At 58.2% G+C, this 18,612-nt stretch overlaps 7 protein-coding genes across 7 annotated transcripts; 4 read left to right on the top strand and 3 right to left on the bottom strand.

Moving 5' to 3' along the window:
• Positions 1–642: 642 nt before the first annotated feature.
• On the top strand, positions 643–1,707 carry ORT1_2 (mitochondrial ornithine carrier protein; the record flags this gene model as incomplete). Its single annotated transcript, XM_066779538.1, has 2 exons — positions 643–999; positions 1,054–1,707. 2 exons carry the CDS (start codon positions 643–645, stop codon positions 1,705–1,707), a joined length of 1,011 nt encoding a protein of 336 aa, XP_066630342.1.
• A 1,456-nt stretch (positions 1,708–3,163) lies between these two features.
• On the top strand, positions 3,164–4,062 carry ORT1_1 (mitochondrial ornithine carrier protein; the record flags this gene model as incomplete). The annotated part of the gene is made up of 3 exons (XM_066779537.1): positions 3,164–3,309; positions 3,359–3,385; positions 3,480–4,062. 3 exons carry the CDS (start codon positions 3,164–3,166, stop codon positions 4,060–4,062), a joined length of 756 nt encoding a protein of 251 aa, XP_066630341.1.
• A 6,169-nt stretch (positions 4,063–10,231) lies between these two features.
• SLS55_008121 (uncharacterized protein) lies at positions 10,232–11,758 on the top strand (the record flags this gene model as incomplete). Its single annotated transcript, XM_066779536.1, has 1 exon — positions 10,232–11,758. The coding sequence occupies one exon, from the start codon at positions 10,232–10,234 to the stop codon at positions 11,756–11,758; it is 1,527 nt and encodes a 508-aa protein (XP_066630340.1).
• A 479-nt stretch (positions 11,759–12,237) lies between these two features.
• Positions 12,238–13,570, top strand: SLS55_008120 (uncharacterized protein; the record flags this gene model as incomplete). Its single annotated transcript, XM_066779535.1, has 4 exons — positions 12,238–12,344; positions 12,392–12,482; positions 12,541–12,711; positions 13,565–13,570. 4 exons carry the CDS (start codon positions 12,238–12,240, stop codon positions 13,568–13,570), a joined length of 375 nt encoding a protein of 124 aa, XP_066630339.1.
• Positions 13,571–14,125: 555 nt separating this feature from the next.
• SLS55_008119 (uncharacterized protein) lies at positions 14,126–15,291 on the bottom strand (the record flags this gene model as incomplete). Its single annotated transcript, XM_066779534.1, has 5 exons — positions 14,126–14,392; positions 14,470–14,778; positions 14,836–14,931; positions 14,989–15,123; positions 15,238–15,291. The coding sequence occupies 5 exons, from the start codon at positions 15,289–15,291 to the stop codon at positions 14,126–14,128; spliced, it is 861 nt and encodes a 286-aa protein (XP_066630338.1).
• Positions 15,292–15,637: 346 nt separating this feature from the next.
• On the bottom strand, positions 15,638–16,425 carry SLS55_008118 (uncharacterized protein; the record flags this gene model as incomplete). The annotated part of the gene is made up of 2 exons (XM_066779533.1): positions 15,638–16,351; positions 16,420–16,425. The coding sequence occupies 2 exons, from the start codon at positions 16,423–16,425 to the stop codon at positions 15,638–15,640; spliced, it is 720 nt and encodes a 239-aa protein (XP_066630337.1).
• Positions 16,426–17,562: 1,137 nt separating this feature from the next.
• On the bottom strand, positions 17,563–18,544 carry TFS1 (carboxypeptidase Y inhibitor; the record flags this gene model as incomplete). The annotated part of the gene is made up of 4 exons (XM_066779532.1): positions 17,563–17,600; positions 17,648–18,208; positions 18,254–18,297; positions 18,357–18,544. The coding sequence occupies 4 exons, from the start codon at positions 18,542–18,544 to the stop codon at positions 17,563–17,565; spliced, it is 831 nt and encodes a 276-aa protein (XP_066630336.1).
• Between the last annotated feature and the right edge of the window lie 68 nt (positions 18,545–18,612).

Raw genomic sequence — 18,612 nt, 5'->3', positions numbered from 1 at the left:
CGCAGGAGCGGTGGCGGAGGTGTCGGCGTCGGAGGACATGTTCGGGGATTAGAGGGTGAGGAGTGCCAAAGGCGTGCAGTGGTTTGCTAAGAAAAATGTTGGCAGCCCTGCACTCGATCTGATAAAATTGATGGCGCTAGATAACTCTAAGCGGGCACTAGCCTCAGTCAGGCCAGCCGGCCGGCTTGGCCGCCCCGCAGACGCGCGCTGGATGGGCAGCTGGGACCGCTGGGCGTCCAAAATCTTTTCGCCAGCCCTGGTCTCGTTTGCTGCGACTCCGCCGCCCGCCCCGGCCGCGCAACTGCATGGCGATGGGTCTTGTCTTTCGCATGACTTCACCCACACAGCGCCGCATGCGCCCAACGTGCCAGTCAAATTCCGAGCAAGAAATTCCCTCAAGCCCCAGCGCGGTCACCGCGCTTAGTTCCGCCTCCCATCACGCGCTATAAATACTGCCGCTGCCCGAAAAGCCCGCAGCCGTGGCCGCCCTGCACGCCATCACCACTCAATTCCCGCCGATTCCGCCTGCCTGTTTCTCCTGATTCTTATTTATCCCCACCATGCTCCCGCGATAGCGATACCCCTCCCAGAAAGAAGAGAAAAAAAAAGCCCTCTACGCAATCCGCCCGCCCGCAGTGCACAATGGCAGCTACTTATTCCGACCGTCCGCTTGGCGGGTCCGACGCCGAGCTGGCCATCCCTACGCCCAACACCACCCCGGACTCCACCAAGGAAGCGCTCGCCGGCCAAGGCATGGAGGCCTTGAAGGACATCGCCTGCGGGTCCCTTGCCGGCATCATTGGCAAATACATTGAATATCCCTTCGACACGATCAAGGTGCGCCTGCAGTCGCAGCCGGAGCACCTTCCTCTCCGATACACCGGGCCACTGGATTGCTTTCAAAAGTCCTGGGCTAAGGATGGATTCGGGGGCCTGTACAGGGGCATCAGCGCGCCTCTTGTCGGCGCTGCCGTGGAGAACGCCAGCTTGTTCTTCAGTGTGAGCGCCACCTTCCCAGCTGTTTGGAGTCACCCCGCTAACTCGGCGCTGTAGTACCGCCTCTGCCAGGAAGCCCTCCAGTCCACAATCTACCCATCCACACAACCATTGCCCTTCGGCGCCCTTCTTCTCTGCGGCGCGGCGTCCGGCGCCTTCGCCTCCTCGCTACTCACACCTATCGAATTGGTCAAATGCAAGTTGCAGGTTCCCGTCGAGACCACCAGCGGGCACTTCGTGAAGATGGGCCCGCTCGGAGTCATGGCGTCGGTATACCGGCACCAGGGGATTGCGGGGTTCTGGCACGGGCAGCTGGGCACGCTCATCCGCGAGACGGGCGGGTCGGCGGCCTGGTTCGGCGGGTACGAGGGCATGGGGCTTGTCTTCCGGCGCGCGCGCGAGAAGCGCACAGGCAAGAAGAGCGACGCGCCGCTGCCCATCCACCAGCAGATGGCGTGCGGCGCCACTGCCGGTGTCAGCTACAATTTCCTCTTCTACCCGGCCGACACAGTCAAGAGCCGCATGCAGACCGAGGACGTCAGCCGCGTTGTCGGCGGGCGCAGCTCGTTCTGGTCCGTCGGCAAGCTGATCTGGCATCAGCATGGCTTGCGCGGCCTGTACAGAGGGTGCGGCATCACGGTCGCCCGGTCCGTACCTAGCTCCGCGTTCATTTTCACAGTGTATGAGAGTTTGAGAGCGTATGTTGGTTGAAACGCATCCTATCCTATTTTGGGTCGCATTCCTTGGTGTTATGGGTGTTGGGAGCAAAAAAGCAACGAAGCGCACTTTCATACAAAAAAGGGGGTACATTGCGCGCACACTGTAGACTGGAGGACTCTTTCGAGCGTGGATACCATTTTTTGCTACACATAGATGACCTGGGGATTTATTTTGTCCAATTTTCAGAGGGTTTGCTTTATTATGATGGCCTCCTTATTGTAGAGTACCAATAACTGCCATGAAGCAGCTCTCCTCGTGCTTGCTGTTCGAATTGTGAGCCTCTCATCATAGCTTAATTGAGGCGGGGTTCTCAGCTAGACAATGGCGACGCCTGATAGATGGCGCAAGCGCCGCTCCGACTGTTGTAATATCGCGCAGCTGGCCCAGGAGAAACAAACACGCGTCCGACGGCTCATCACAGATCCGCTTGAGACAAAATTGCCGCGCCCGCCAGCAGAGCTGCAAAGCTACTCTTCACCGGTCAACTTTGTCTCAAGGCCTAGGCCTGCCAGAGCGAACGCCAACGACTCATTGTTAGACTGATGCGGCGCTGTAGTTAGCATTCCTCTGGCGTTTTTGCCAAGTGATGATAAGGAAACGAGCACGGGACACAAGAAGCTGGCGCAATGCCTAAAGGCACGGAAGTGCATGGTGGCACGGTGGGAGCGGACCGTTCGCCTTTAGCTCCGCTCCTGCAGCTTAAGAGGGGTACGAGGGGTGACTGTTTTTTTTTTTTTTTTCTCTTTCCAAACGAAATCACAAGCCACAATCACATGTCATCAAGCCTCAGCTCTGGGTTTCTTCTGGAAAGGAATTGTGGCTGGGGGCGGAAGAAGACGAATCGGTAGGGCCAGGGCTGGCAGGCATGCATGAGCCGAGGATGCGGGCATGTGCGCGACCGACATCATAGCCGGGGGTAGGGCGGCCAGCGACGACCGCCCGCGCGCCGTGCCGGCTGTTTGCGAATAGCTGTAGTAGCGGTTGCCAGCAGTTTCGTCTGGAACATGCCCTGGACTTGATGACCGCAAGTCATCTGCTTCTTGGCCATCTCTCACAAAGCTATTGGAAGTCGGCTTCGTTGCCCTCTGACCGCAGAGCGCCCATATCATCCCCGATCTCGCGACGGAGCTTCCGAGCTCACGGCAACGACCACGACGACGACATCTGACGGATTTGCGACGCTTGGAATCCTTCACTTGACGACGCGCCTCCCGCTGTGATACACTGCGGCCGGAAAGGAGCGCTCGACACAATGGATAGAGCAATGGAGCTTGTAAAGAGCCTGGAGGTCAGTAATGGTGTGGTTGTGCTGGGTTCCTCTTGGGGGAGAAGTTGCTTCGCTGCGCCGCCGCTGTCGACGCGATGTTGTGGCCCAGCAAGGTGCGCGGAAGCAAGACAGCCGACGGCGCACGCCAGATGAGCTCCATAGAAACTACAACACGCATCGATGGCTGACTGGAACTCGGGCGCGTTGCAGGCCTCGGCGGAGCGCATCGCTCTCGACCCGAAATACCACGAGGCCCTCACGTTGGTCAAGGGCATCCGGAATGGTATCGTCTACGGGACGAAAGTGCGGTTTCCGCACGCCCTGGTGTAAGGCCCGCCTCCAATATGCGCATTTGAAGATGCTGACCGCAACTAGGATGATATTCCTCTTCCGCTCTGGCGAGTATGTATTCCCTACCTTTCAAGAGCGCCTCTATCTACAGACCTCTCTCGGAAGACATCGCCAAAGAAAAGAGCTAATGGGTATTTCTCTACAGCCTCCGCACGAAAGCCAAGCTCGTTTTCAAAGCCACGCGCCAGCACGCGCGCAACCTGGGCATGTTCGCGCTGGTCTATAAGACTGGGATGTTGCTGCTGCGGCACCTGTCGCCGAACGGGAAGGAGCGGCACTACGACGCCTTCGTGGCCGGGCTGGCGGGCGGCTACGCCGTCTTCGGCCGCACCATCCACAGCTCCGTCAGCCAGCAGATCGTCATCTACGTCTTTGCCCGCGTCGTGCTCGCCTACGCGAAGCTGCTCGTCCAGCCCAAAAGCGGTGACCACAAGGCAGGCCACCACCACGGCCACGGCCACGGACACGGCCATAGAGGGGGCGGTGGCGGCTGGGAAATCATCAGCGACCCTGTGCTGGCGGCCAAGGTGAAGGATAATGGGTGGACCGTCTTCGCCAGTGTCAGCTGGGCCCTGGTCATGTATCTGTTTAGGTGGCATCCCGACACGCTCCAGTCGAGTCTGCGGAGCAGCATGCATTACATGTGGGTGTTTTTCTTTCTCCTTCAATCTTGTCCTTTTACGCTCGTGCCGCGCAGTCTCCACGCAAGCCTCTTGATCTCCTGCTAATCATCTTTTGTTCTTGCTGCAGCTATGAACAGTCGGACCACTGGGACTCTTTGCGGACACTTATCTGGCACAACAAATGAGAACAGGAAAGAATGCGAGGAACCTGGTGGAATGTATCGGATGGCCGGTAGGCCTTTTTCTTTGGGGATTGCATAGGTAAACGGCGTCGTGGCGCAGCGATTGCACTGGACGGATCTAAGTCGTGCGTGGGAAAGGGAAACACGCGGAATTCAGGCTTCAAGGCCGGCTCTTTCGCCTTTCTGGTGGGGTTTTATATTTGCAAGGGGTTTGACTTGGTGTAGAGATGTTTGCGCACCGGTTGTAATGTGATTCCTTGAAGACCTCTCCTGGAACCAGGGTATATAGAAAATTGGTGACTGACTGCTATGAAAGTGTCCTTTTCTGGAAAGACGGCTGCCAAACGGTATCTGAGACGGCAATGCACAAGTACCGAATGCCAGTTACGTGCATCGGCAGATAAGCGAACCACAGGACCGATGACGTCGACACTCCACCATACAACGTCAAGCTTGCCGTCCCTTCTCCAACTACGCAAGCACGCTTTGACAAGCAGCCCGCGTTCCAGATAGCTCCAGCGGGGCAAGGATCGCAATCGCCTCTCGGTCAGTCCGATGCGGCAATTACAAGCATATCTTGCCAGCGCATCTGCTTCTGTATGTCCAGATAGGTATGACTCTGACGAAAGTACGGGCCGGCCACACGGTCAATTAATTGCGCATGCCAGGATCGGGCGTGTTTCAAGACCGAGACGCGTGGTGCCGCAATGCCAAGGTGTATACCACGCTTGGCAGCTGAGGTGGATATGGGTGCGGCAGTCCCTTGTGCATGGCTGCCTGAGACGACTCCACGTGTGGGCTGTGGGTAAAGAGAGGGAGGCTTGGATGAGCACAAGACCGCAACACAGAGCAGCAGAGCGTTTGTGTGTTCGTACAGCGGCAGGGTTCGCGATCCTTCTCGCTGCATATGTACCCCAAAGTCGTTCGTCCCCACGGCGAGGGTGGCGATGTTCCTCTGCAGCCCGTTCCCACCAGCGCGGCCAAGAAAGGCGTTGCGTGCATTCTGTGCCGAATTGGAAAGATCCGAGGGACTTGTCCAACGTCAAAGGCGCGCTGGGGCACAGGGCGACCAATTGCGCGTCGCGAGAAGAGCCGCAAGTGCGTGATTTTCAAGCGAACACGTACCTTGTACAACGGCCCCTGTTGGTCAGTACCACGAATATCGAGGACGGCAATGAGGGATATCGGACAAGGTGCCAAGTATGGGGTCGCGCTCTCCGGCACCAGCACTTGTGGTAAGCCCAAGCCGGCGGAACTCGCCATCGCCGGTGACACAAGAGGGAACGATCAAAGTCCGGATGGAGCTCACAGGAGAGCAGGGCCAGCAATGGAGAGGAAGAAGGTCTGAAGGCCGGTTAGTGGCGGCTCCATCATCGAGCTACTGCCCGACTTCGCCCTCTGTACGCGGGTTCGCAGCCATGGGCAAAGGGATAATGCGACGATCGCTCAGGTGGTCAGCTGCTCGGCCGAACCGTGATAGGTACAGCGAATCCGCAACGGTGGGATTGTTTCTTTTTCCAGACGATTCGCCTCGCGTGGAAGCGGGGACAGGGGGCGCTAATCGGCGCACTAGCCCACCAAGGCTGACCTGATGCTCTGACTCTGCGCGATGCGACACGGAAAGATAGAAGTCTGCCTTGGCGGCTTCTAGAAACAAGGATCCGCTCGCCGGCCACCTGTGGAACGCTGCTTTGGTGCTCGTCACACCCTGCCGTTGCTCTCATTGCCTCGCAGCCTGACGTCGGTAGTCCGCGCCGATATTGTGTCACGGTGCAGCTGACCTCTTACGGCACCGGCTGCCGTGTCACGACTGCACCCGGCTTCGCCTACCGACTCGACACCTTAAGAATTCGGCTGCTGCTGTTCTCTGTTGCCCGTTCTTCCTGCCTTTACCACAGCAAACCAGTCTGTTGCAATCAGTTGCTCCCATCCGAACCCTGACATACCTTTCATTCAAGACAACACCCACGAACCTACAGAACTTCCCCGTTCACTGTTGCGAGTTGGAATCCCCACGGCCTTCGAGTCCACTCTGCTGGCGGCCCATTGGATGCGATTGCGCAAGTTCCGTCTCTTGCCCCGGCAAATGCCCCTCCACCACGAGCTCCGGCCGCCCTAGACCTCGCCGTGACTGCTCCCAACATCTCGATCGTACGCTTCTCTTGACCTTTTTTGATGACCCAGACGTGCTCATCAGCATGTCCACAGAGATCATCCACCTCGCCGAGACAACAGATTCTTTGAGCGACTCTAAATTCAGAGAGGAGCGGCATACTGGAGAGGAAGGCTTCGACCAACAACGTCGAATGTTCGCAACGGAAACCGATTCCATGCCACCACGCGCAGAAAGGGGCTCGCGAAAGAGAGCAGACACCATGTCAGCATCCTCGCATACGTCATCAGAATGCCCAATGGGGGCTTGCGACTGCCAATGCAACGGTGCGGGCTGCTTCTACCACGGCAAGAGCGGCCACGACCACAGTGGAGTTGACGCCGAGTTTGATCTCCTTTTGCTTGGGACAGGACGCTTGGAGCGATCATTCTCACAAGGAGAAGAAGAGGAAGAGGAAGAGTACACACCAGCCTTCCCTTGGCGGGACCCCGGCTTCGGCAAGCACGTCGACAACCGCTTTGGCGGCTTCGACATGACCAAGGATGGGTTTCAGCATTCCGAGAGCGACGAGTGCGAGCCATTGCAGCGGTCAATGATTTTGAAAGACCTGGCTACCTTCAATCGGACCGCAGACTCAACTTCACTGGCCAATGAGGCCACAAGTGGAGTGGCTAGCGTGGCAAGCTCCGGTTTCCTTCCACGACGGGCAGAAGCTGCGCAGAATTTGCTGGACTTTGTCGGATCGTGGGATGAGACATCGGCCGGCTCAGGATACCATTTCTCCGGCCAGCCGCTGTGGCTCAGTCCGTCGGCGTGGTCTGCGAGACATGACTCAGGGCATGTGGGCTATCCGGCAGGCATTCGTGAGGAGGATATGGAATAGCCGTGTCACAGCGGGTGACCAAAGGATCGAGCCCATTCGAATCTGCCTCATGGAGATATCACAACATATTTCTATAGGTAGGTGGATCCAATGTACGGATCTTGGATTCATCTACCCATGTCAGAAGAGTGTAGCGACCTCGGTGGGCTTGGGGGGGGGGCTCAATTCTTCTGTCCCCTGCCGTGGTGTGGATGGACGGGGCTCAATCGTTGACGATAGCTGGAGGCGTTCTGGGAGGGGTGTGGGATTTCCACCATTGGACTTTTCGCGGGCTTTTGGCATATGGATGGCGCGTGGCGGCTTCGGCTGGTTATTGTATGTGCGCAGATTCCGGTCGCCTGGCCGAATTGGTTCTTAGCGATATCGGCCCTGTTTCGCCATTTTCTTAGTAGCTGATTGGAGGGTCGCGTCGATTGTCTTACTGGGTTTGGGACTCTATCAGACGTCAATTTCCACCACATGTCAAGCTGTACCTCAACCGATGCGTGCGCGTTCGCACGAATTTGCCTGTTTTCGTCCACGGGGGGCGCCGACTCCTCGCAGTGGCCGTGTTTCACGATGCAGGGCGCTTATGAAGGGAGCACGAAGCTCGACTGCATGCATCTGTTGAGTGCCGGAGATAAAGCGTTGACACGCGGGCTCGCACAGGCATGCGCGCCGCCTCCCGGCTCGGCGGGCAGGAGCATCTCCGCTACGCGGGGGCGCTGAGTCTTATCAGACGATCAGCGCGTATCCGTGGGGCGCTCTAGCGCAGTCCGGGGAGCTGCAGTCGAGACTCCCGTCCTGACCGGTGTGCGATTGGCCCCGCCGTGGCCACGGCCAGCACCTCCAGCGCGTGCCGAGTCATCGCTGTGGTGTGAGAGCTGCAGAGGCTGGCGGCACAGCGGGCGCAGTGCCGGTCTGCGGTGAGAACGGCGCCTCCAGCCACGAGCAGCGCGCCAATCGGCCACGGCACGCTATCCGCTCCATGCATCGCGAAGGGCTGTCTGGCGCATGCCCGAAAGTAGCCGGCAGCGACGCCTCGTTTGCACACCGCATCTCGTCCCAGCGACGTCGCGCCGCAACTGCAGCTGAACCATGATGGCGGTGCGATGCCGGGCTATCTGGTGCGTGGGGCCCGCGGGCGACTTAGCTTGTTCTCGACCATTCCAGGGCGCGTGCAGTCCCAACCGCGCTGGTTGCGAGCACGGCGAGGAAGTGCTTTTTAGGTGCTGGCCTGTCCCTGTCGTGCCGCGCTGCTACGCCGTGGGCTCCGTCCACGATTGCGCCGGGCGCTGCCTACTAGTACCGACGAGCCCGTGTCAGCCGCGACCCCTCCGCCCGCCCTCCTTCTCACCGGCCATTTTCCCTGGCACGCTTCGCCCCGGCCGCGACGTCGTACCAAGCACCAGCACTCCGCCCCGCCTGGACTTTGCTCCAGGACCCGTCTGGGGGAGCGGACGGACAATAGTGGAGCCCGGCCTCCTGACCGTATATTTTTGGGTGCTGCACGGCCGTCGCAATACGGAGGGCGCGAAGCCTCCTGCCTTCGACTCCCTCTGATCCATCCTCAAACCCCGTTGTGTCCAGCATCTTCTGCGTCGTTCGCCCTCGGGTGTAGAGCTTGCTTGGCGCGTCGCCCGTCCACCTACCTAGCCAGATCCTGCTTCTCCGCCATTGGCCACCGTCACTGGATCCTTGACCCGCGGCTCCACATTTCTCGACGTCACCGTCGCCGGCGCACCACTTCGACAATTTAGACAGCAGACCGACGTAAGCTCTCTGCAACAACTGGCTCATCCCAACTCCCTGTCGCCTCTGTGTTCTCCCGTCCGCGCAACTCTCCAGCGTCCCGGTTCCAAGGTGCGTTCAAAAAGGTCCGCCCTGCGTCTCTCCTGCCACTCCTGACCCCCTTACTGTGTCGCAATTTCTCAACTTGGACGTGCTGACCCGGCTCGCCAGACCAATCCAGTCGTCTCTGGACATATCTCGGTCCCACCACCTCGAGCACCTCGGCTGCTACAAGTCAATTAGAGCCCTGCGGTCTGCCCCGTCGCTCTCGAAACAATCGCTAGATCGTTGGCCAATTGGAACGCAAAGGAGCACAGTATTCCGATTCTTCGTGGCTGCAGCTGTTTGTGCACGCGACAGCTTGCGAGCGGCGTCCCGATTCTTTCCGATCACCTCCGCCCCGCAGTCGCTTGAGCGCCAATCGTCGCGCTCCTTCGCCAATATAGGTTGGGACATGCACTGGTGGATTGGAGACAAAGGCGTTGTATGACGAAGCTCCCATTCAAATAATCCACCTGCCGGCTGGGATATAGTCTTCCTCGGGTCCTCGTCCCCATAGAAGCGGCTACGAGCTGCACATCACCTTTTCCCTTTTCGTCAGGAGATCCTGTCAGCTTTTTCGTCATGTCTTCCTCTCCTCCCCCGAAGCGGCGTTTTGTGCCGGAACCTGTGGAAACAACAACGAAGTCTTCTCGAAGATTTGCACCCGAGCCCGTGGAAACAACGACCAAATCCTCAAGACGATTTGTGCCGGAACCCGTGGAAACCACCGTCAAGTCATCACGGAAATTTGCACCGGAGCCTGTGGAGACAACAACAAAATCCTCTCGCAAATTTGCTGCTGAACCGATTGAGACCACAACCAAAAGCTCTCGGAAGTTTGCCCCGGAACCAGTTGAAACGACCGCTAGAAGCAGCAAGGATAGGCCGCCACCTGCGGATGAAGCCGCACCACGGAGACGGTTCGCTCCGCAGCCCGTCGAAACCACAACGAGAACTAACCGGGCCGGGGCCGAAAATGGTGTAAACGGCGCTGAAGTGCGGAGCGCCGACACGAGCTTCTCCGATAGCCAGGGTTCTCCGCAGATCGACGGCCCCCCGCAATCAGCAACAAAGCCCCGACGCAAGTTTGCGCCGCAACTCATTGAGACGGCAAAGCGTACTAGGAAATCAGGGGATGTTGGCCCTGCAGTGAACGAAGGAGACAGAACCGAGGCAACCCCGGGTAACAGCACGCGCAGCCAAGGCAAGCGGCAACGCGTTGTGCACGCACCGATCCCGCCTTCCAACACACCTTTGCCTGCACAGAGTAACTCCCTGTCACAAATGCCCACCATTCGTGATGCTCGCCGTCTCGGAATCCCCACTCGCAGCGACTCCATAAGCAGCAACCGTTCACACTCCTTCAGAATTCCTGATTTGGATACCATAGAATCTTCGGAGTCTGAAGAAGAAGGCACACCATCCTTGTCTACTACTCCATCTGCCGAATCAGACTCAGAGCAGTCATACTTGTATTATCATGCCACGCGGCGCAGGGAAAGCGTAGACGAGCGCTTCTCTGGCTATCTGCTGGAAATCGCCGCAAAGGCAGCGGAGAAGCAGATGAGAGAGGCGGCGATGGCAGCCTTCCCTAACGATGAGCACCATGAGCCCGTTGCCCATTTCCTTGGTGAAGAGGAAGACGATTCGGCAGGTGAAACCATGGAGGAAGTGAACGAGGAGCGTCGGGAGTCGTTCACAAAAGTGAACTGGGAGCTTTTGGCCATGCAGAAGCACGTGGAGGAGAAGGAGGAGGAGGGACAAAATGGAGATAAGGGCGCGAAGGTGAAGAAAGCAGATGAGCCCACCAAGAAGAACATTTGGGGCGAGCCTCAATGGGGAGCGAAATCAACCAAGAGCGCAGTTGCAAACTCTTCAACGAAGGCTCCCTGGGGGAACCCGTTTGCAAACCAACGCGGTCGCCCGGACGAACAAGAAATGAAGGGGATGCAGCGGGGGGCAAGGCCGCCGATGCTTGGTGGCGATATTGTTTTCCCACGCTGCCCTTCGCCAGAGCCCGCAAGGTTTGATGTCACACAGGGTTCTGAGGCGCTGAAGAATTCAATGTGCTATCTAACGGAGCAGAGCCTGCCCAATGAGCCTCAGGGGTTGTGGTGGCACGAGAGGAAGAAGGAAGAGGACAAACACAAAGAAGAGCACAAACTCGAGGCTCCGAAGCCGACTGGATTGTCTGCCAAGGAAGGACGCCGATCAAAGCCGCCGACGATGCTGTGGTCAAACCAAGGGAGCCGCTCTTCCAGTCCAATTGGCCTGTGGAACGGGTGCTGCCTTGGGCCCGGTTCGAGGGAGGACACCAAGCAGGCGGGCATGCTTACACCAGCGATCGAAGTGGGTAATCCATTTGACAGCCCACCACCAACGCCAGCAAGAGCGCCGCCATCTCCGCCGCCGTCCAACCCTGACATGGCAAGCATCGACGACAAGCTCGCTGCACGCAAGGCACTTGAAGAGGAATTCGACGATGCTTTTGTGACGCAAGTGTACAACTACCTATCACTTGGATATCCTTCGTTGGCACGGAAGTTCGATGATGAGCTGAGCAAGATCAGCCGGATCCCGGTCGAAGAACTGCGGCAGGATGATGAGCTAGCGCAGGCTCGAGGGTACATTCGGCTCGGCGAGGATAACAACGCCCGAGATGCAGGTATCACCGAAGATACTTGCATGCGTTGGAGGGCGCTGAGAACCTACATTTTCGAATGGGCCAAGCAACAGCCACGCTTCTTTCACGCGGGCTATGCGCTCGGTGGGTTTGGTGTTGCTGCTCGGCGCGGCAGTTGGGCGTGGTAGGAAGCTAGGCCGTTGGGCCAGCCAAGTCTGTATACATTTTGGAAGGGGTATCCTCCCGCCGAGGGCCCCTGGCGCGTTTATCATCTTCCCTGGATTCCGGCATTTAGTTGGCGTTGTTTTATTGTACTGCTTCTGGGAGGTCGAGCACGGCGTTGGAAAACAAGTGCGAGTTTGCGTATGCGCAGAGCGGGTCCAAGAGCGGTATTGTTTCTAGCTAGTTTTGAGCGCGGTTTGAAGTACTATGCATCTGGGAACACAGGCGTTGCATCATCGGCCTGCCATGGAACTGCAACCCCGCCGTGTCGTGCCGCCGCGGACCCAGACTGCCGGGTCGGCCCAAATCTCGGCCGCGCACGGGCCCTATGTTTCGTTTGCTCAGCGCCATGAGCTCCTGCCCGCGGCCGACCGAACCTCCATCTGCCTCTCCTCGCCCACTCCCCCTTGCGACGCGTCCCGCTTGCGGCGCCCTCTCCGACACCATGCAGCTGTCTGCCGCCGACATGAAGCTCTTGAAGAGCACCAAATTCCCTCCCGAATTCGAGGAGAAGGTCGACACGACAAAGGTCCAGATGGACATCATGAAGAAGTGAGCTCCCCCCGCTACCCTGTCGAGACCCTGCTAAGCATGACAAGATGGATTGCCACCAAGGTCCAACAGATCCTCGAGACCGAAGACGACATGGTAGTCGACTTTATCTACAATCTGCTCGATGGAGAGCGCCACGTACGTTGCCTCGACACTTCTTGCTCCAGAGACCTGCCCCGCTGACGTCGTCCCGCAGCCCGACCCCAAGAAGCTTCAGGTTGCTCTCGGCGGCTTTCTACACGACGATGCCCCGCGCTTCGTAAGGGACTTCTGGAACCTTTGCCTCAGCGCCCAAAGCAACAAGGATACACTTGGTGTTCCCCGTGAACTCCTGGAGATGAAGAAGGATGAGATGAAGCAGGACAAGGTAAATCCTGCCTCGTTCAGCCCCACGAACACGGCTAACACGGTGGCTTGCAGAAAGCACAGGAGAAGGCTGCCGAGGAGGCTCGCAAGCGCCGCGACAACGAACGGGAACGCGACGAAGATATCGACCGAATCCGCGAGAGGGAACGTCGTGAACGCGACCACACTAGGGACCGCCCTCGCGGCAGGGGTCGTGGTGGTGGCCGCGGAGGCTCCGCATTCTCATACCGCCCGGGGCGCTCCCGCTCGCGCTCGCCGCCGCCCTTCCGCCGCGGTCATGATGAATTCCGCCGACCACCTCGTACGGATTCATACGTTCCCGCCGGCCGGGGTAGGCGTAGGGACTATTCGCCTCGTCCCTCGCCCTCACGTAGCCGCTCTCGCTCTCGCTCTGAAACGCCCCCGCGCCGCCGCCGCCGGCCCTCGTACAGCCGGTCGCCATCCCGCTCCGTCAGCCCACCGCCTCGCCGTAGCCACGGCAGCCGTCGCTACAGCAGAGACAAGTCCCGCTCACGCAGCCCTGTTGCAAGATCGAGGCGGGCCAGGAGCCCCGCCCGTGGTGATGATCGAGCCCGACCTTCCGCGTCGCCCGAGACATCTCGCTCACGCTCGCCTAGACGCCGCCGCGGCAGAGACCGTTCGCCTTCGGCTGCATCTGTCAGTCGCTCACCTCCTCCACGCTCGCGCAGGGACCGTTCCCGGCGCCGTCACACTCGTTCACCGTCTACATCCCGCTCGCGCAGCCCCCGTCGCTCTGATCGCAAACACAAGAGATCTCCCTCCTCCTCTGACGACGACAGAGACAAGCGCGCTGATGTTCGCAAGGATCGTGATCGTCGTGACCGTCGCCGCAGGCGTAGTTTTAGCAGAAGCCAGAGCCCTCGTCGGGACAACAAGCGCCGCCGCTCCCCTGACAGGTATGAGCCAGAGAAAAGGCGTAAGGATACGTCATCCGCCGAGCCATCTCCTCCGCGGGCAGACCGCATGCCTTCGACAGCTTCTGACGCATCGATGCACGATGTGACGGAGAATAAGGTTGGTGAATAATTTTACGGATGGAGAGACCATCCCTCGCCACCATCTACGAAGTGCTCTCTTTTCACATCACCATCGCCTTGTGTCAATTAGACGAATCAACAAAAGCCGATGCTCTTCTACATGTCCAGCGCACCTCTTTGGGTTCATGAATCATTCGACGGGAAACCCGTTTTAGTAGTCGTGCGGTTCACCAGAGGCTGCTCGATTTCAGTTAGCAACAATCCACGCGCAGGCGCCGTTACGACTGATCGGTCGTCACTTCCGACTATACAGAGTCTGCACCCTCGATGATGACGAAGACTCATTCTCAACTGCACTCCTTTTAATTGCCCTTTCTCCTTAGCGTCACTTGTACAAACAAATATGCAATTTAGCAACTAGCAATCCTCACTCAAAAGGGCGTGGTTGGCATGTCCTTCGTACTTGACTTGAATTTTCATGCTTTCGAGCACAGCGTTCTTGCAGTCCTTTCGGCGGATGTCCATTCCCGTGAAGGCGCCGTGAGTGCTTTCCCACTCATAGGGCGCGACAGCTTTCCACATGGCGTGAATCTCAGGTGGAGAGAGGGGAATCATGTTGGGAATGGACCACATGAAGGAATAAGACGTCGTACCCGGAGGCCGGTCATGGTGGTAAAGTCCGGACTAGGGGAAATTTAGCTTCGATCAATTCTCCTTGTCATCTGCTTGTCATGGGGGGGCAAACGAAGAGCGCGGCTTACCGGCACGGTGACGAAGGTGTCGGCGATCATCAGATGCTTCTTCCAGAGCAGGACCAGGCTGCCGGGGAAGTGCCCGCCGGTCTTGATGGCTGTCACGCCGGGTAGGATGGTCTCGGTCGTCTGGGAGATCAGGCGGCGGACGGGGAAGGAGGAGGTGGAAGGGGGGAAATCGGCGCGGTTGAACCAGGCGATGTCTTCAATCGACGTGTAGATGGGGATGTTGTTGAAGGCGCGAGCCCACTCGAGGTGGGTGGTGTAGTAGTGCGGATGGGAGATGACGATGGCGCGGAGGGGGCCGCGGGAGTTGATCTTTTGTCACGATTACTTTTGTGTGTTTTGTTTGTGTTTCCGCGGAAGGAGACGTACGAAGTCGATGGTTTTGGAGTCGAGGTAGGTGATGAGGTCCCACAGCACGTTTCCTTCGGGCGTCTCGATCAGGATTGCGCGTTGGCCGATGGCGAACTGTAATGCAGCAGTTCAGCGCAACGGGACAAATCGGGAGAGCAGCGGATCCCGTACTTTCGGCTCCGTCCATATCGACCACATTCCCTTCTCTTCGGCGTCTTGCTCCCATTTGTTCTCGTACTTTCCGCGCCGCAGCTCGGCCATGCTCGTCCACTTCTGCCCCGCGGGTGGGACGAATTGGCGCGGGTCCTAAAAAAAAAAAAAAAAGGCGTGTGAGCATCACAGAGAAGAGATCGGCATGAGTGGATGTCGCGAACGTACGTCACATATTCTGCAATTGGGGAGCGGTTTGGACGCGGGCACGTCGAATTGCGTGCCGCACGTGTGGCAGATCAGAAGGTCTTCTGCATCGACCATGGTAGGATGGGCCCCGTAGTATCTCTGTTTGTGTGCGTGTGTGCTAAAGCGCTTTGGCTGGATGGAGCTCAGGTGTCGGAGCTATTTATGGTGACTGCGGGGCGCGTCGCGGGTTGGCAAAGGTGGGGTCGGAGGGCAAGAATGAGATCACCCGCTTCCCACCTATGCGAGAGTGGGCTTGACGCATCCCGAGTTTTATGGACCCGAAAGAAGCCAGACTTGTCCCTGATTTGGATAAAGCCTGCTAAGCGGGTTGGGCTGACTAGATACATATTGGCGGAAGCACGGTCATCAAGCACATTGCGCATGCACGTTTTGATCTTATGCCTTTTCACTCAAACCGCCGTCACCCAGCGCCGACAGCTACTTTCTTGAGACCTCCGCCCTTCACAAACTGCACCGCCCGGTGCGTCCTCTCCTCATACCCAGCACTCTCGCCCCGGTGCCCTTCGTTCCAGCATTCTTGACAATACAGGTCGCCATCACAACCCAAGCAGCGCACCGTCGCATTTGCATAGCAGATGATACACCAGCTGTCGATCTCTTCGTCCGTGAACTTCGACGTCTTGACAGGCGGTTTCTTCGACGGCGCGAACGAGGGCGCAGAAGGTAAGCTGTTTGTGCCCCCCGGTCCGGGACTAGGGCTGCCGCGGGCCAGCGCCGCGAATCGGGCAGTCAGAGCATCATCTACAGCTGTGGCCTTGTCGAAGTCGTCCTGAGCGGGCGGAGGAGGTGTTGGAAGAGAAGTCGGGGCTGCGGGCAGAGAGAAGGATGGCTCATCATCTCCATTCTCTTGCTCATCCGCCTTCTCTGAAGGACTCTTATCGGCCTTAGCCGGTGAGCTCCCACCTGTCGCTTGTTCAACAGCAGCTCCGCCCGCACCTTCGCCCTCCTCATCCCCGGTCTCGCCGTACTTCGTCTCCAGATCTAGCTCCGCGAGTACCTGCGCGATGTACTCATCCGCCTCCTGCTCGTCCAGCGCGTCCCGATCCGTCTCGTCTTCCTCCTTATCACCATCTCCGTCCACGTTCCCACCCCCTCCTCCACCTGCAACATGTCCCTGGCTTTCTCCCCGCTCCGGCGTCGGTACAGCTGGCAGCACGCTCCGCACCTCCCTCACCAACGCACCGACATCTCTCTCGTCCTTCCGCGAGACCTGCCACCCCTCCTGCTCGCCACCCAACTCCTTCAGCAGCTCATCCAGCGACCTTCCCTCCTCCCCAGCCTCATCCGCCGCCGCACTGCTCCCCGTTGATGTTGTGCCGGCAGTCGCTGCCTTCCCGCCATTCAGCCGCTTGAACCGCGCCGCGAGGTCTAGTATTGGGTCGCCTCCGTCTGGTCCCTCGACGGATGCTAGCGGCTGCTTGTCGTCCAAACCCAAGTCGCGTAGTGCGTCGGGCGTGATTTCATCTGTGGAGGATGGGGGCGCTGTAGAGAGCGACGTGAGGGAGGATTGCTTTAGGGCGTTGAGGCGCGCGAGCAGGGCGTCGTCGGAATTTGGAAGCGGTGGCGGCATCGCTTATTTATTTTACTTCTCTCTCCTTCTCTTCCCCCTTAGCCCGTTTGTACGGTTGCTCCTGGCGTGCTGGGTGCCGCGCAACGTGGTATTTGGTATGGCGGATGCAATGAGATGGCGGCTGTTTCACGGTGGTCGGTGCAACGGATGTGGAGGCGGTCGAGCTGTCGGATAGGGATGATGCAAGACTGCTAAGGCCATGTGGTCATCATGGGCGGCGGTGGTGCTGCTGCATCGGCCGGGTCCGTGGCGCGGGGGCAGCTGTTGCGGAAGCTTGGGGCACAGCGCCGTGTCGTCACCGACAAGGGTCCTTCGCTAAATGGTCAACCAGTCTGTCGAGTATTCTCCACCCCAAACGGAAGATGGGGAAGTAATGAGTCGTACTAACGTCGCTTTCTTTCTGATGAGCGAACGCAGAAGCCTTTCGAAGGAGAGAAGCAAATTTTAGTAGTAACCCCGTAACTCGCAGGATCAGGAGACTGGCATCGCTCCATTGAGTCGGTGAATGGACGCGGTGCTTTCTCGAGACGAATCCAATCCCTGGTTTCTGGACACTTTCCGCAGTATCACACGCCCGTGATAAAAGGATGTGCTGAAAGAGCGTCATTGTTTCCTATCCTTGTTTGATATAATACATGAGAACGAGCTAGACGTTTTTGAAAACACCCTTTTCAAGCGCATTCCGATCATTTCGTTGTTATTCTCGTTACAATGGTTCTGTTGGGTTTTCCCGTATTCTGCGCTACGCTGTAGCCTTACTGTTTCTTGTTCTTAGAATAGATGAAGTTAGCAGCTGCGGCGGTCAGTTCAGTGGACCTAGACTAGCGCAGGTAAACTTACCCACGGGAGTGAGACCATTCTCCTTGGCCCACTGCTTGACACCATGCCGTTCCTTGCCGGTACCCCAGTTCTTGCGATCCTTCGGCTTGGTCAAGTCCAGTGGCTGGCTTGTGCTGTTGGCCGGCGCAAATACAAGGAACACATATCTGTGCTTCCAAGTTTTTGGTGGAGGGCCCGGCGGATAGTACTCCATGATTTCCTTCAGTCCGCTGGCCGTCGTTTGGGCAAGAGCTTCAGCGTCAGCAGAAACCTGCAGATTGATGCTTGAGCTGGCACAAGAAGCACCAGACCCAGTAAGGGGAATGCCGGCAACGATCCAATGGCAGACCTCAGCCCACTCCGGGTTGTCACGCGATGGAGCATCCGGGTCGGTCATTGCGAGCACATAAGTCATGTTCGATTTGCAAGGGCTCAGGGCAGAAGCAGAGGTTGGCTCATCGTTGAGGTGAACCGAAGGAGCTTTCTGCAGTCCTTTCGGTTTGATGTTGTTGCCCAGGTCAGCAGTCTCGTTGGACGGCCAGGTGATGTTGACCGTAAGGGAAGGGAGAAAGTCGTCAATAACTGAACCCGGCGCGTGTCAGCAGGCAGGGCACCCACGGTTCGTACGATTGAGCTGCTCACCGGTCGGGATGATTTCCGCTTTGATAAGCCTGTTCAGGTCCGTAAGCCTCTGCTCTAAGACTAGCCTACCGAGACAAGAGAGCCATACTCAGCACGAACCCCCAGGATACTCTCCGGAGCGGTAGCAGCACTGTCCAAGACGTGCTGTCCAGTCGGCGGCACCAAGGCATTGACATGGAGAACAAGCAGTTGGAGAAGGGCGAATCCGAGGAGAAAGCTGGTGCTTCGCTTCAGAGCAGGAATCGCTCCCACTGTGGGATTGGCGGAAAGTCTCATTGCGGTAAACGTCTTAGCTGCGCGGGCGATTCGACCTGAATGCAATTGAGAGAAGTCACTGTGTGAGT

Source organism: Diplodia seriata, assembly GCF_021436955.1.
Source record: "Diplodia seriata strain FDS-637 chromosome Unknown scaffold_8, whole genome shotgun sequence".
Lineage (NCBI taxonomy): Eukaryota > Fungi > Ascomycota > Dothideomycetes > Botryosphaeriales > Botryosphaeriaceae > Diplodia > Diplodia seriata.
The sequence above is the reverse complement of the archived record's forward strand: the minus strand, read 5'-3'. Positions and strand labels throughout refer to the sequence as shown.